Genomic DNA, 14,484 nt, shown 5'->3' with positions numbered 1-14,484 from the left:
GAGCCACCACCCCTGGGCTCAGTGTCACCACCCCTGGGCTCAGAGCCACCACCCCAGGGCTCAGTGTCACCAACCCCAGGGCTCAGTGTCACCACCCCTGGGCTCAGAGCCACCACCCCTGGGCTCAGTGTCACCACCCCTGGGGCTCTGTGTCACCACCCCAGGGCTCTCAGAGCCACCAACCCCGGGGTTCTCAGAGTCACCAGCTCTGAGGTTCAGAGCCACCACCCCTGGGGTTCAGTGTCACCACCCCTGGGCTCAGAGCCACCACCCCAGGGCTCAGTGTCACCACCCTTGAGGCTCTCAGAGTCACCAGCCTTGAGGTTCAGAGTCACCACCCACAGGCTCTCAGTGTCACCAACCCCAGGGCTCTCAGAGTGACCAGCACTGGGGCTCTCAGTGTCACCACCCTTGAGGCTCATAGTCACGACCCCTGGGGCTCAGAGTCACCAACCCCAGGGCCCTCAGTGTCACCAACCCCGGGGCTCTCAGAGCCACCAACCCCAGAGCTGAGGCCTTGTAGAACCCAGCCCTGCTAATCTCATTTTTTCCACGATCCCAGTGTAGTTTTATAGCTCCACTGTGGGATTTCCCAGTGCTTTTTTAAGTATTCCATTCCAATACTGCTCTTCAGTATTCACAGTATTTTATCCTTTCTCCAGCCTCTTTCCCCTTAGTCCTCTTCCAGAATTTTTATTCTAATTATCCTCTGATTTTCTTCCTGACACAGCACTGGGCCATCCCCACAATTTTCTACCATCCAGGTATTTTCCTCTCAGACAGGAGTTAAAAAAAAGGTCACGGAGAACAAACTCCTGTTCCGTAATTCCAAAAGGAAGCCCAGGCTGTATCATGGCAGTGGATCATATAAACAATCCTCCTCCTGCCTCTGTGGGATCATTATATGATAGGAAAATTAATAATGAATTTTTTGAACATAAGTTACACTGGTGAGGAGCAGCTACAGCCAATTTCTCCTCAGTCCCCTGTGTCCCTTGGGGTCTCTCAGCTCTGTCTGGCACCCAGACTCCATTCTTGCAGGAGTTCAAATCCCATTTTTCCCTCGGAGCCCGTGGGACGCACCTGAGATCATGTGCAGGCTCCGGGACTGGATGTTGTCCTCGGCGGGGTCGTAGTCGAAGACGGAGCCGGGGTTGGTTCTCCACACCCGGAGCCCTGCAGGAAAAAGGAAATTTCCTGAGAGGCTGAGCCCCACAGGCTGGCAGGACAGGAGCTGTGCCCTCCCCAGCCCCGGGAGTGCCCAAGGCCACGCTCGATGGGGCTTGGAGCAGCCTGGGATAGTGGGACTCATGGCAGGGTGGGACTGGATGAGCTTTAAAGTCCCTCCACCCCAAACCAGTCTGGAATTTGAAAAATTCCCCTTTTTTTATAAATCAGTGCTTCTCAATCCTATAGCATGAATTTGGCTTTTTTACAATCAATCTACAGCATGGTATTTCTCTAATAGATAGAGATGGGAGTTCAAAACAGAAGAACCATAAATGCAGCATGACGTTATCAAGGTGGGGTCACAGGTCATTCACAGCTGTTGGCAGAGAATATTTCCAAAAAGGACTCGGATAAAAACATCTCCAGGTGGTGATGAATTGGAATTGATGTGGCTGAGCTTAAATTAAACCCCTCCTGTAGCAGATGTGCCCAGATCTCCTGACCTGTGAGGTTCTCCTGGTCCTGGTCCACGCGTTTCCGCTCCATCTCCACCACCCTCCTCTGGATGCCCCGGTAGCTGATGTCACTGAAGTCCTGCATGTTCTTCTTCACGCGCTCCGTGATGGGGTCGGTCACCACGGGCGTGAAGCTCCCTTTGCTCTTCTCGAAGTCCTCGTGGTACTTCACCTGCAATTCCAAAGGGTTTGGATTCCTGCTTCCCCCAGAGGCGTTTCCAGCTCCTGAACTTTGGCTTTCCCAATCCTAATCCCAGAACTGGCTTTAGCATTAAAGCCTTGGGTACCCAAACCTGGTAGGACACGTCATCCTGGCTGCCAGGCAGGGTTGTTTTCATACTGAACTCCCTTCCCAGGGGAAGGACACCTCTGGAAGTGCTCTTACAGTGGAGATGTGCTTCTGGGTCTCCCGCACGCGCCGCATCTCCGGCGTGTCCAGGACGTAGGCGGCTTTTCCTTGGACTTGCTTGCGGAAACTGTCAGAGTAAAGAACCTGCCAGGGGAGGAGGAGCATAGTTACCTCTGGAGAACCAGGCTGCCAAAGAAGGGCCAGTCCCAGATTTTTATACAATTTTATAAGTGACTCTTACTGAAGAACCGTAGTTTTATACGTCACAGAGTGTTACGGCAGTAATTTGAAATTTAACTGTTTAAACGCCCCACCCTGGAGAACCCAATTCATCACAGAAATACTTGACAGCACCAGAAAGTTTTAAATCATTCCATATCCTTCCAAACCTCTCCCGTCTGAGTGTGGATTTCAGGGATGAAATACTCTTTTCCTGCGTTTCACCCACCGAGCTGATGTTCTCCTGGTTGCGTTTGGCTCTCTCCATCTCCGGGGTCAGCGGGGTCGGAGTTCCCTTGGCCATGTGCTCCTTGTACAGCACCTGCAGGGCACAAACACAGCTGGGGCTGGGAGAATTCCAGCTTCTCCTGGCACTGGGGTTAACGTTCAAGCAAACTCAGCCCTGCGGAGTGGAAAAGATCTCGGGAAAGAAAGCAGCTGAAACGTTATTGGCAAAAGGCAAGAAAAAAATATTTAAAAAAATCAAAGGGAAAATAGGCAAAAATAAGGAAAAGTGGGGAAGTAAGGCTGAATTAGGCGGAGTTTGGCTGAGGATGGTTATTTTTGACACAAGGTGCTTGGCTGTGCTTTCAGTACCGAGCTGATTTGTTCTTGGTTCCGCTTGACTCTCTCCATCTCCGGAGTGATCGGGCTGGGAGTGGCCTTCCCTAAACCTTCCCTGTATGCAACCTACAGACCACAAAGGAACTCAGTCACGGGGCAGAACTCCACAACTGGGCTGTTACTGGGTTTACACTCAACACCAGCCGTTAGGAAAGGGGGAAAAAAAAATAAGGAAAAATCATATTATCGCATTAACAAGTTAAACGACAAAAAAAAAATCCTTTAAAATTAGGAAAGGGGGAAAAAAATCAGGAAAAATCGTATTAACAAGTTAAACAACAAAAAAATCCTTTAAAATTAGGAAAGGGGGAAAAAATCAGGAAAAATCGTATTAACAAGTTAAACAACAAAAAAATCCTTTAAAATTAGGAAAGGGGGAAAAAAGCCAGGAAAATCATATTAACAAGTTAAATGACAAAAACAATCTTTTAAAATTAGGAAAGGGGGAAAAATAACAGGAAAATCGTATTAACAAGTTAAATGACAAAAAGATCCTTTAGAACCACAGTCCTTAAGAGGTGGCTTTCGAAAGAAATTGGAGGGTTAACTAAAAGCAGGCAGAGTGAGGTTACTCAAGGGCTCTGTGCCATGCTCTGGCGGGAGGTTTGGGCAGGGTTTTCCCGGGGGATACCGAGCTAATCTGCTCCTGGGTGCGTTTGACCCGCTCCATCTCGGGGGTGACGGGCGTGGGGGTCGCCTGCCCCACGTTCTCTTTGTACAACACCTGCGGGGGACACAACGGCGAGCCGGGCTTTTACACAGCCCCCAGCACCGCGGCTGGGACACAAAATATGGCTTTGGTACAAAATTATCACTTCTCAAATCCTCAAACGTCCCGTGCTGCCGGGAGGGGAAACTGGGATTTGGGAAACGGGATCTAGCCAGGTGGCTCCAGAGGCTCAGGAAGTGCCTCTGGCTCTAAAAAGTTGTTTAAGAAATCTGTTTTTAAAAAATCTGTATTTGAAGCAATTCCTGATTTTTTTTTTAGGAGGGAGGTGGAAGTTTTGTTGCTACGCTGCCCCAGTAATGATGGGTGTTTTTCCCCTGAAGTCAAATCCACTTGAAAATCCAACCAAAGGTGAAACATGGAACACAGAGAGAAGCCTGAATATCCCTGGAAAACCTGGGCTAGTAAGGGAATGAAATGAGCTCTGTGTCCCTTCCCACCCAAACATTCCCTGGTCCCCACCAAGGGATCTGAACTCTTGAGATGGTCTGGATAGAACCCACAAGCTGACACACCGAGTTGTAAAAAAGGCTAAAATTCTGGATCACACCAATAACACAGAAGTGATTTGGGTTTAGAATGAGCAATTAATGTGCAGAAGAAAAGAAATTCATCTCTTTTTAAATTAAAACCAGCTCTGAGTGGGAGTTAGGCTGTTACTTGATTAGGTTGAAGCACAAAGGAAACCAGAAATTTCTGGGAAGGTACCGAGCTAATGATCTCTTGATTGCGTTTGACTCTCTCCATCTCGGGGGTGATGGGGGTCGGGGTCACCTTCCCCACATTTTCCTTGTACAAAACCTACAGGATACAAGGGAGTACCCAAATGTCATTGAAAAGGAAAAGAAAAACAACAACAACCAAAAAAAAAGCCCAAAAAGAACAGACAAAGAGCTGTCACACCGAGTTAGGGCTGGGGCACGGGAGGAGTTGGAGCTTTGCCATTAATCTGGGATGCAGGAACTGGCTGGAATCATCGGCAGTAAAGCACAGGGGGAGTAAGAAAGGGTTAAAAAAAATTTCAATCAGGACAACACCATCCACCCCAAAAAATGGAATTTTTCCCTGCGCAGTCTGTGTGTGAGCTCGGGCGGGGCCTAGGGACAGAGGCATTTCAGGGGTTAATAAGCACAGCTTGCTGAGCCTCCAGCCGGGTTAAACACTCCACTCTGATTTTTAGGAACTTTTCCTGCTGCAAGTACCGAGCTAATGATCTCCTGGTTGCGTTTGACCCTCTCCATCTCGGGGGTGACGGGGGTGGGGGTGGCTTTCCCTATGTTCTCCTTGTACAACACCTGCGGGGCGAGAAGAGCCGCAGAAAGGCACGGTCAGAACGGATTGATTTTCCCTTCGCCTTGGAATTTGGTCCCGCAGCTGGTTTTAAAGCAGGTCCTGGTTTTAGTAGAGGAGGAGTTTGGTTTGAGCTGCTGCTGCTGCTAAATGGGGTAAGTACTGCACCAAAGAGCACAAAATGCCCCTGGAGGGGCTCAGCACGGCAAGAAAACCCAATTAACTGCTATAAAAGAAATGGCAGCACTGCAGAGAAAAGGAGAGGGGTTTGAGCGAGTTTAGGATTAGAACAAGACATTAAAATCACTCTTAAAAACCAAGATCAACCGACCCGAGTTAACATTTCAACCTGAGAAAGCCACGGGTGAGCAGCGAGCCCCGCTCTGCGTTATTTTGGGACAAATCCTTCTCCAAACGGTTAAAAAGAGCTTGGAAAGAGTTAAAAGGTTTCAAATCTGGGTTTCAAGAGTTAAAGGGGAGTTCTGCTCTTGGCAAAGTACCGAGCTGCAAATCTCCTGGTTGCGTTTGACCCTCTCCATCTCGGGGGTGACGGGAGTGGGGGTCCCTGTCCCCACGCTCTCTTTGTACAACACCTGCACAAGAAGAAACCATCCAAACCCATCAGCGGTCACCAAATCCACATTTTCCTGTGGAATGGGAGCTTTTGAACCCCCTCTGAGAAGTCACACCCTCCCTCATCTGTGGTTAAAACTATGCACCAAGAATTTCAGATATAAAAAACACATATAAAGGGAAGATGGAACAGGGAACAAAACGGTTAAAAATGTTAAGAATAAAGCAAATATTTGTAAATAACTCCAAATAGCGTAAATATCTGTAAATAATTCCATCAGCGAAGAAGTGGGAGGGAGGTCAGTAACACAGTGAGGAAGAGAGGATTGATTATGGGGATGTGTTTGTGGGGATGTGTTTGTGGTGTTTGTGGGGATGTGTTTATGGTGTTTGTGGGGTTCTGATTGTGGTGTTTATGAGGATTGTTTGTGAGGATGTGTTTATGGTTTTTGTGAGGATTGTTTATGTGAATGTGTTTGTGGTGTTTGTGAGGATTGTTTATGAGGATTGTTTGTGAGGATGTGCTTGTGGTGTTTGTGGTGTTTGCAGTGTTTGTGAGGATGTGTTTATGGTGTTTGTGGGGATCGTTTATGAGGATGTTTGTGGGGTTTGTGGTATTTGTGAGGGTGTTTGTGGTGCTTTGAGGATGTGTTTGTGGGGTTTGTGGGGGTGAGTTTGTGGTGTTTGTGAGGATTGTTTATGTGTTTGTGGGGATGTTTGTGGGGCTGTGTTTGTGTGGTGTGTTTGTGGTGTTTGTGAGGGTGTTTGTGGTGTTTATGAGGATGTGTTTGTGGTGTGTGTGAGGATGTGTTTATGGTGTTTGTGAGGATTGTTTATGAGGCTGTGTTTGTGGGGTTTGTGGGGATGTGTTTGTGTGGTGTGTTTTGGGTGTTTGTGAGGGTGTTTGTGGTGTGTGTGAGGATGTGTTTATGTGTTTTTGAGGATGTGTGGGGTTGTTTTTGTGGTGTTGGTGAGGATGTATTTGTGTGGATGTGATTGTGGTGTTTGTGGTGCTGTTTGTGAGGATGTGTTTGTGGTGTTTATGAGGATGTGTTAATGAGAATGCGTTTATGAGGATGAGTTTGTGGGGATCTGTTTGTGAGGATTGTTTATGAGGATGTGTTTGTGTGGTGTGTTTGTGGTGTTTGTGTGGTGTGTTTGTGGTGTTTGTGAGGATGTTTGTGGTGTTTGTGAGGGGGTGTTTGTGAGGATACGTTCATGTTGTGTGTGAGGGTGTGTTTATGGAGTTTATGAGGATGTGTTTGTGGGGTTGTGTTTGTGGTGTTTGTGAGGATGTGTCTGTGGGGTTGTGTTTGTGGTGTTTGTGAGGATGTGTTTGTGTTGTGTGTTTGTGGTGTTTATGAGGATACGTTCATGTTGTGTGTGAGGATGTGTTTATGGTGTTTATGAGGATGTGTTTGTGGGGTTTGTGAGGATGTGTTTGTGTTGGGTGTTTGTGGTGTTTGTGAGGGTGTTTGTGGTATTTATGAGGTGTTTGTGAGGATGTGTTTGTGGGGTTGTGCTTGTGGTGTTTGTGGTGTTTGTGTGGTGTGTTTGTGGTGTTTGTTAGGATGTGTTTGTGGTGTTTGTGAGGGTGTTTGTGGTGTTTGTGAGGGTGTTTGTGGTGTTTGTGAGGGTGTCATTGTGGGGTTTGTGGGGTTGTGTTTGTGTTGTGTGTGAATGTGCTTATGGTGTTTATGAGGATGTGTTTGTGGTGTTTGTGGGGATCTGTTTATGAGGATTGTATATGAGGACTGTTTATGAGGATTGTTTAGGAGGATTGTTTAGGAGGATTGTTTATGAGGATTGTTTATGAGGATTGTATATGAGGATTGTTTATGAGGATTGTTTATGAGGATTGTTTATGAGGACTGTTTATGAGGATTGTTTAGGAGGATTGTTTATGAGGATTGTTTAGGAGGATTGTTTATGAGGATTGTTTATGAGGATTGTTTATGAGGATTGTTTATGAGGATTGTATATGAGGACTGTTTATGAGGATTGTTTAGGAGGATTGTTTATGAGGATTGTATATGAGGACTGTTTATGAGGATTGTTTAGGAGGATTGTTTATGAGGATTGTTTAGGAGGACGCGTTTCTGAGCCGATTGCGCGGAAGGAGGAGAGGAGCTGTGGATTTTGAGGGAAGGGAGGGAGTGCAGCTCCAGGCCGGGCTCCTGGTGCCCAGGGCACCGAGCCGAGGCACCCCTGGGTGCGCCTGACCCAGCCCAGCGCGTCCCACCCAGGCACGGTTCAGTTCTCAAGGGCAAATCAGGAAAATTCACCCCACCGAACGGAACGGAAGTGGAGGTTAAATAAGGAAAAGAGGGTGGGGTTTTAAGAGTTAAAAAAAATATAAATTGTTGGGGCTAAATAAGGGGGTGGGGTTAAACAACAGAATTGTGGGGATTCAATTAGGAAAATAGGATGGGTTTTTAAGAGCTAAAAAAAAAGAATTGTGGAGATTAAATTAGGAAAACAGGGTGAGTTTTTAAGAGGAAAAAAAAATAATTGTGGAGATTAAATTAGGAAAACAGGGTGAGTTTTTAAGAGAAAAAGTAAAAGAATTGTGGAGATTAAATTAGGAAAATGGGGTGGGTTTATAAGAGCTAAAAAAAAAAAGAATTGTGGAGATTAAATTAGGAAAATGGGGTGGGTTTTTAAGAGAAAAAAAAAATAATTGTGGAGATTAAATTAGGAAAACAGGGTGAGTTTTTAAGAGAAAAAGAAAAAGAATTGTGGAGATTAAATTAGGAAAATGGGGTGGGTTTATAAGAGCTGAAAAAAAAAAGAATTGTGCAGATTAAATTAGGAAAACAGGGTGGATTTTTAAGAGCTAAAAACCAGAATTGTGGGGATTAAATTAGGAAAACAGGGTGGGTTTATAAAAGCTGAAAAAAAAAGAATTGTGGGGACTAAATAAGGAAAGAGGGTGGGGTTTTATGAGTACTAAAAATGATTGTTGGAGCTAAATAAGGAGACAGGAGAAGTTTAAGAATTCAAATATAATTGGTCGGACTAAATAAGGAAAATAGGGTGGATTTTGTGAGTTTGGAACAAAAAGTACTTTTGGGACTAAATAAACAGGGTGAGATTTTAAGAGTTAAAAAAAGGATTTTTGGGACTAATTAAGGAAAACAGGGTGTGTTTTTATAAGTTAAAAAAAAAAAAAGCAACCACACTCCAAAAGGTGGGATTCAATTACTAAAATTGTATAATTAAATATCAAGGGAATAAGAACAAAACAAGTAATAAGTATGAAGGGAAAAAATTCTGAGAGGAACCAGGATATTATTTTTTGGGTAAGACAATTATAAGGAAACAAGAATAATCGTTTGTTGGTTAAAAAGTGTTTTAAAATCGATTAAAAGGGATTTTTTTTGGGGGGGTTTGGAGTTCAAAGATACCGAGCTAAAGTTTTCTTGATTGCGTTTGACCCTCTCAATCTCGGGGGTGACAGGGGTGGGGGTTCCTGTCCCCAGCTCCTCCTTGTACAACACCTGTGGGGCAACGGGCAAAAAACAGAATCAAAGCAGCACCAAAAGCAGCCAGAGCACCAGAGAGGGGCTCCTGCCACGTCCTGGGGAAAATCCCCAGGATAAAAACTCATTTATAACTCTGATATGACTGAGGCTGAAGGAGGGTGCATTTCGGTGGGATACTGGGGAAAAAGGATGTATTTATATTAAAATAATAGTCTATGTTATATATTATAAATAATTATATATAATATATAAAATGCATAACAATTAATATATAATTTTAGATTTTATATACGTTTTTATATCTTATGTATTACATACACATAATTTCCAGTGCTCTCCTGGCAGTTCCCTCACCTTTCCACACATTCCAACAGCCCCAGAACACTTCCAGTGCATCCCAGCCACATTTGCCAAAGGAAAAGGCACCAAATCCAAAGGAAAAGGCACCAAATCCAAAGGAAAGGTACCAAATCCAAAGGAAAAAGCACCAAATCCAAATGGAAAATCACCAAATCCAAAGGAAAAGGCACCAAATCCAAAGGAAAAGGTACCAAATCCAAAGGAAAAAGCACCAAATCCAAATGGAAAATCACCAAATCCAAAGGAAAAGGTACCAAATCCAAAGGAAAAAGCACCAAATCAATTGGAAAATCACCAAATCCAAAGGAAAAGGCACCAAATCCAAAGGAAAAGGCACCAAATCCAAAGGGAAAATCACCAAATCCAAAGGAAAGCACCAAAGCCAAGGCAGGAGGGATCCAGGCACCAATCCCAGCTGATTTCCCATCCCACACCCATCCCATCAGGCTCAGGGATCACAGCCACGGATCTGGGTCAGGGAATAGTTTGGGTTTCATTCATGGGAAAACCAGGGGAAATCAAAAATAATCAAGGAGTGAAGGGATTAATAAAAGGAAAAGCAGATCATAAAAAAATAAGGCAAGAAAAAGATGGGAAGAAGGAATCCAAACTCATTAGTGAAGGGTCTAATCAAAATAAATCAAGGACTACAGAGGAAAAAAAGGCTGAACACAAGGAATGGGATGTTCTTGTGTCAATCAATTATTTTGGGGTTAAGATTATTTTAAAATAGATTAAAGGGGATTTTTTTTTTTGGCTTTTGGAGTTCAAAAAAATACCGAGCTAAAGTTTTCTTGATTGCGTTTGACCCTCTCAATCTCGGGGGTGACAGGGGTGGGGGTTCCTGTCCCCAGCTCCTCCTTGTACAACACCTGTGGGGCAACGGGCAAAAAACAGAATCAAAGCAGCACCAAAAGCAGCCAGAGCACCAGAGAGGGGCTCCTGCCACGTCCTGGGGAAAATCCCCAGGATAAAAACTCATTTATAACTCTGATATGACTGAGGCTGAAGGAGGGTGCATTTCGGTGGGATACTGGGGAAAAAGGATGTATTTATATTAAAATAATAGTCTATATTATATATTATAAATAATTATATGTAATATAGCAAATGCATATTAAATTCTATTTAATTTTCTAATTTATAGATTTTAAAATACATTATGTATTACATACACATAATTTCCAGTGCTCTCCTGGTTTTAGTTGCAGTTCCCTCACCTTTCCACACATACCAACAGCCCCAGAACACTTCCAGTGCATCCCTGCCACATTTGCCAAAGGAAAAAGGCACCAAATCCAAAGGAAAAGCAACAAATCCAAAGGGAAAAGCACCAAATCCAAAGGAAAGGCAACAAATCCAAAGGGAAAATCACCAAATCCAAAGGAAAAGGCACCAAATCCAAAGGAAAAGGTACCAAATCCAAAGGGAAAATCACCAAATCCAAAGGGAAAAGCACCAAATCCAAAGGAAAAGGCACCAAATCCAAAGGAAAAGGTACCAAATCCAAAGGGAAAATCACCAAATCCAAAGGGAAAATCACCAAATCCAAAGGAAAGCACCAAAGCCAAGGCAGGAGGGATCCAGGCACCAATCCCAGCTGATTTCCCATCCCACACCCATCCCATCAGGCTCAGGGATCACAGCCACGGATCTGGGTCAGGGAATAGTTTGGGTTTCATTCATGGGAAAACCAGGGGAAATCAAAAATAATCAAGGAGTGAAGGGATTAATAAAAGGAAAAGCAGATCATAAAAAAATAAGGCAAGAAAAAGATGGGAAGAAGGAATCCAAACTCATTAGTGAAGGGGCTAATCAAAATAAATCAGGGATTACAGAGGAAAAAAAGGCTGAACACAAGGAATGGGATGTTCTTGTGTCAATCAATTATTTTGGGGTTAAGATTATTTTAAAATAGATTAAAGGGGATTTTTGTTTTGGGTTTTGGAATTCAAAAATACCGAGCTAAAGTTTTCTTGATTGCGTTTGACCCTCTCAATCTCGGGGGTGACAGGGGTGGGGGTTCCTGTCCCCAGCTCCTCCTTGTACAACACCTGTGGGGCAACAGGGAAGTCAAAAAGAGGTAAAAACCAGAAAAAAAAAAATCTGCATTTGTTGGAGGGAATTAATGGAATTTTCTGCCCATTAATGTACTAGAAAGCAGAAAAAATTAGGGAGCATAAATCAATTATTAATTGTGATAAATTCAGCTAGGATTAGAAGTCGAAGTGCTTGGATAGGCTCCAGCAGAGGAACAAAATATTACTGGAAGGGAATTCAGCAAATTATTTTTAAAAATAGGTTTAAAAATGCAAAATAGCTTAAATTTCAGGAAAAAAAAATTAATGCACATGAAACATCCAGTGTTAAGTTATAAGAAAAATATTTTTTTATACACGTACATAAAATATGGTGCTAATAACGTATAAGCAGGAAGAGGATTTTTTATGAGTTAATTCGAGGGGATTTAAAGTTTGCAGGTGTTAAATAGCTACAGAAAACTGAGTTTTTTCCTGTAATGATAAAAAGATACCGAGCTAAAATTCTCCTGGTTGCGTTTGACCCTCTCCATCTCAGGAGTGACAGGAACTGGGGTGCCAACCCCCAGCCCCTCCTTGTACAACACCTGTGGGCAGCAGGAGTGTGGGAAAAAAATAAAATAAATAAAAAAACATAAATAATAAAATAAAATAAAATGGAAGGAAAGGGGAGGACAGGAAGGAGAGAGAGAGAAGAGAAATAATAGTGTGAAACTGCAAAGTGTGGGAAAAAAAAGGAGTTTTGCATTGGTCAAAGCTCAGCAAAAAAACCCTGAAGGAAAATAAGCAGGTGATGATTCTGTCACCCCAGCTGCTGGAATGTTCCAAGGCACCTGGAAATTCCCTGGCAAAGGCTTTTCCCTACCCCGGCTCCAGATGTTCCGCCAGGATTGCAGCCAGGCTGAGGTGCCTGTCCCTGTCACCTGTGCCAGCACTGAATTCCAGGTGGGATTTGGGCAGAGTGGCCCCAAAAAGGTCACAAATTCAACCAGAACTGCAGAACAAAGGGGTGGCACGGTGCTCCTCCAGGTGGATGTGTCAGGAGGGGCAATTCCAGACAGGAATTTTCTCCTGCAGCACAGGGCAGGGACAGGACAGGGACAAGGACAGAACAGGGACAGGAATGGGACAGGAACGGGACAAAAACAGGGACAGAGACAGAACTCTCACTGCTCCCAACCCAAACATTCCCTATCCCATGACTTGGGAAGGGCTGAGAGTCCCTTCCCCACTGGCAGGAGGTGCTGGAAGGAACAGTGACACCAGTGGGAACGCGGCACCAGTGGGAAAGTGACACCAGTGGGAACGTGACACCTTTCCCACAAGGAATATTTCCTGGGAAACAAAGAAAGGCCCTGCTCCAGGGCTTGAATTCCTGAGGTTCAAATCGTCCATCTGGACCAACGGCACGCGTTCAGTCGAGGGGGAAATGAAAAGATCAGGATCCTGCCAGGGCTTCAGGGGGTTGGTAAGGAAGGGCTGCTCCCAGCACACCCAAGGGTGGGACGTGGAGGGGGTACAGGGACCGGGTTTGGGTTTGGAAGGGGTGGAGATGCCTCAGTACCGAGCTGATGTGCTCCTGGTTCCGTCGGACCCGCTCCATCTCCGGCGTCACCGGCGTGGCAGTGCCAGCCCCTAAACCCTCCTTGTACAACACCTGCGGGGGACAACAGCAGTGCCACAAAAACCCCACTCAGCACAGGCCAGACCCACGGGATCCCACCGTTATGGGATTGTGTTTTGAGTTAGGATCGCTTGGGATTCATCGCACGCTCGTTCCAGAGGCAGGGATTAAGGAAGAGGCGGTGGGGGATTATTCTGTGAATGGGTCACTGCAGAGAGGAGAGAAAGGCTCAGGGGAAAACAAACGTGGGGAGAAACACCACAACTCCACAGGGATGTTCTGCTGCAGCTTAGCTCGGGAAATGCCAGGATTATTTTCAGGCAGGTTTGTTCTTAGAAGAAAAGCGCGTGAAGGTGTAAACCCCCCGAAAGCACAAACAGTGGAAGATCAATGAGTTAAAACCCAGCCAGGGCACTAAACCCCTGAGGAAGAACAAGGTTAGGGTGTTAGGAGCACAGGATTATAACAACAGCCCGTTGTTATAAATCCTGCAGGGTGGAAATACCGAGCTAATCTGCTCCTGGTTGCGTTTGACCCGCTCCATTTCTGGGGTGAGGGGCGTGGGGGTGCCCGTGCCCAGCTCCTCCTTGTACAACACCTGTGGGACACAAGCAGGGTCAGAGCACCCCGGGGACACCCCTGAGCTGTCCCTGGCACTGCAAACTGGGACTGTGCACCAATGAAAACACCATTCACACCCCTCAGGAGCTTTATCAGCAGCTCCAAGTCATTTCCCTTCAGTTCGTCATTTGAAGGACGCAGATTCAAATATTCTACTGGCCCCGCCCTGAGAGGGATATTTTACTTTTCATTTTAGTTTAGGAAATGTGATAGAATTACTTTTCAGGCAGTCAGCAGGTCTTTACGGGATTAATAAACATCTTAACCTTTTCTGCAATTGTTCAGTGTACAAAGAATTCGTTGTGGGCTTTATTGATTTTCACTTCTGTTTGTTTGCACCACTATTTTACTTTGGGTTAAATCTCTAGGAAACAAAAACAACTGAGTGCCACCACTCATGTTATGAGGTTTAATTTAACCTGTAGTTATTTGATTTTTAAAAACTGTATTTTTCATGAAAGGAGATGTCTGTAGAAAAACCCCAACCATGTGGGAATACCTGACAAGTGTATTGCCACATTTTGACTCCCAGCTTTTCTTGCAAGTAGACAAATTCTTGTACCAAAACAAACTAACAAAAAAATTTCACTGCTTGGCATCATTGAAACAAATAAATCAATTACAGCAAGGGAAAACAACCTATGGAAAATGTTAGAAAAAATGAGGAATCATTTGGAAAAACAACTCAGTTGTCCATAAGTGAGCTGTGCAATTGACTGGATATGGGAAGGTTTTGTCTTCCCTTATAATTGTCATACAAAAAGGCTCCAATTGGGCTTTTCCCTCTAATCCTGCCTCCCTGATCCCTTTTTTCCCAGTCAAACTTCAACACACAACCTGGGGCATTTTTGTTCCTGTGTTCAGAAAAGGCCAGGGAAGAAACACAGG

At 44.7% G+C, this 14,484-nt stretch overlaps 1 protein-coding gene across 41 annotated transcripts in view; it reads right to left on the bottom strand.

The window, feature by feature from the left end:
* The window catches only part of NEB (nebulin), a 105,308-nt gene that overhangs the window by 4,004 nt on the left and 86,820 nt on the right, over nt 1–14,484 (bottom strand). For 17 of the 41 annotated variants that reach the window (XM_085584012.1, XM_085584018.1, XM_085584022.1 and 14 more), the window contains 15 exons: nt 13,481–13,573; nt 12,916–13,008; nt 11,846–11,938; nt 11,274–11,366; nt 10,092–10,184; nt 8,875–8,967; nt 5,395–5,487; nt 4,807–4,899; nt 4,313–4,405; nt 3,509–3,601; nt 2,851–2,943; nt 2,483–2,575; nt 2,071–2,178; nt 1,674–1,857; nt 1,084–1,176 (listed from right to left, as the gene is read on the bottom strand). In XM_085584012.1, coding sequence (XP_085440138.1) covers nt 1,084–1,176; nt 1,674–1,857; nt 2,071–2,178; nt 2,483–2,575; nt 2,851–2,943; nt 3,509–3,601; nt 4,313–4,405; nt 4,807–4,899; nt 5,395–5,487; nt 8,875–8,967; nt 10,092–10,184; nt 11,274–11,366; nt 11,846–11,938; nt 12,916–13,008; nt 13,481–13,573 — 1,501 coding nt within the window. The remainder of the gene's footprint in view (nt 1–1,083; nt 1,177–1,673; nt 1,858–2,070; nt 2,179–2,482; nt 2,576–2,850; nt 2,944–3,508; nt 3,602–4,312; nt 4,406–4,806; nt 4,900–5,394; nt 5,488–8,874; nt 8,968–10,091; nt 10,185–11,273; nt 11,367–11,845; nt 11,939–12,915; nt 13,009–13,480; nt 13,574–14,484) is intronic. The other 24 variants (XM_085584050.1, XM_085584051.1, XM_077784875.2 and 21 more) reach the window with 19 other exon arrangements.

Source organism: Lonchura striata, chromosome 7, assembly GCF_050655825.1.
Source record: "Lonchura striata isolate lonStrDom1 chromosome 7, ASM5065582v1, whole genome shotgun sequence".
Classification (NCBI taxonomy): Eukaryota; Metazoa; Chordata; class Aves; order Passeriformes; family Estrildidae; genus Lonchura; species Lonchura striata.
Note: the sequence above shows the minus strand (reverse complement) of the source record. Positions and strands in the feature narration are given on the sequence as shown.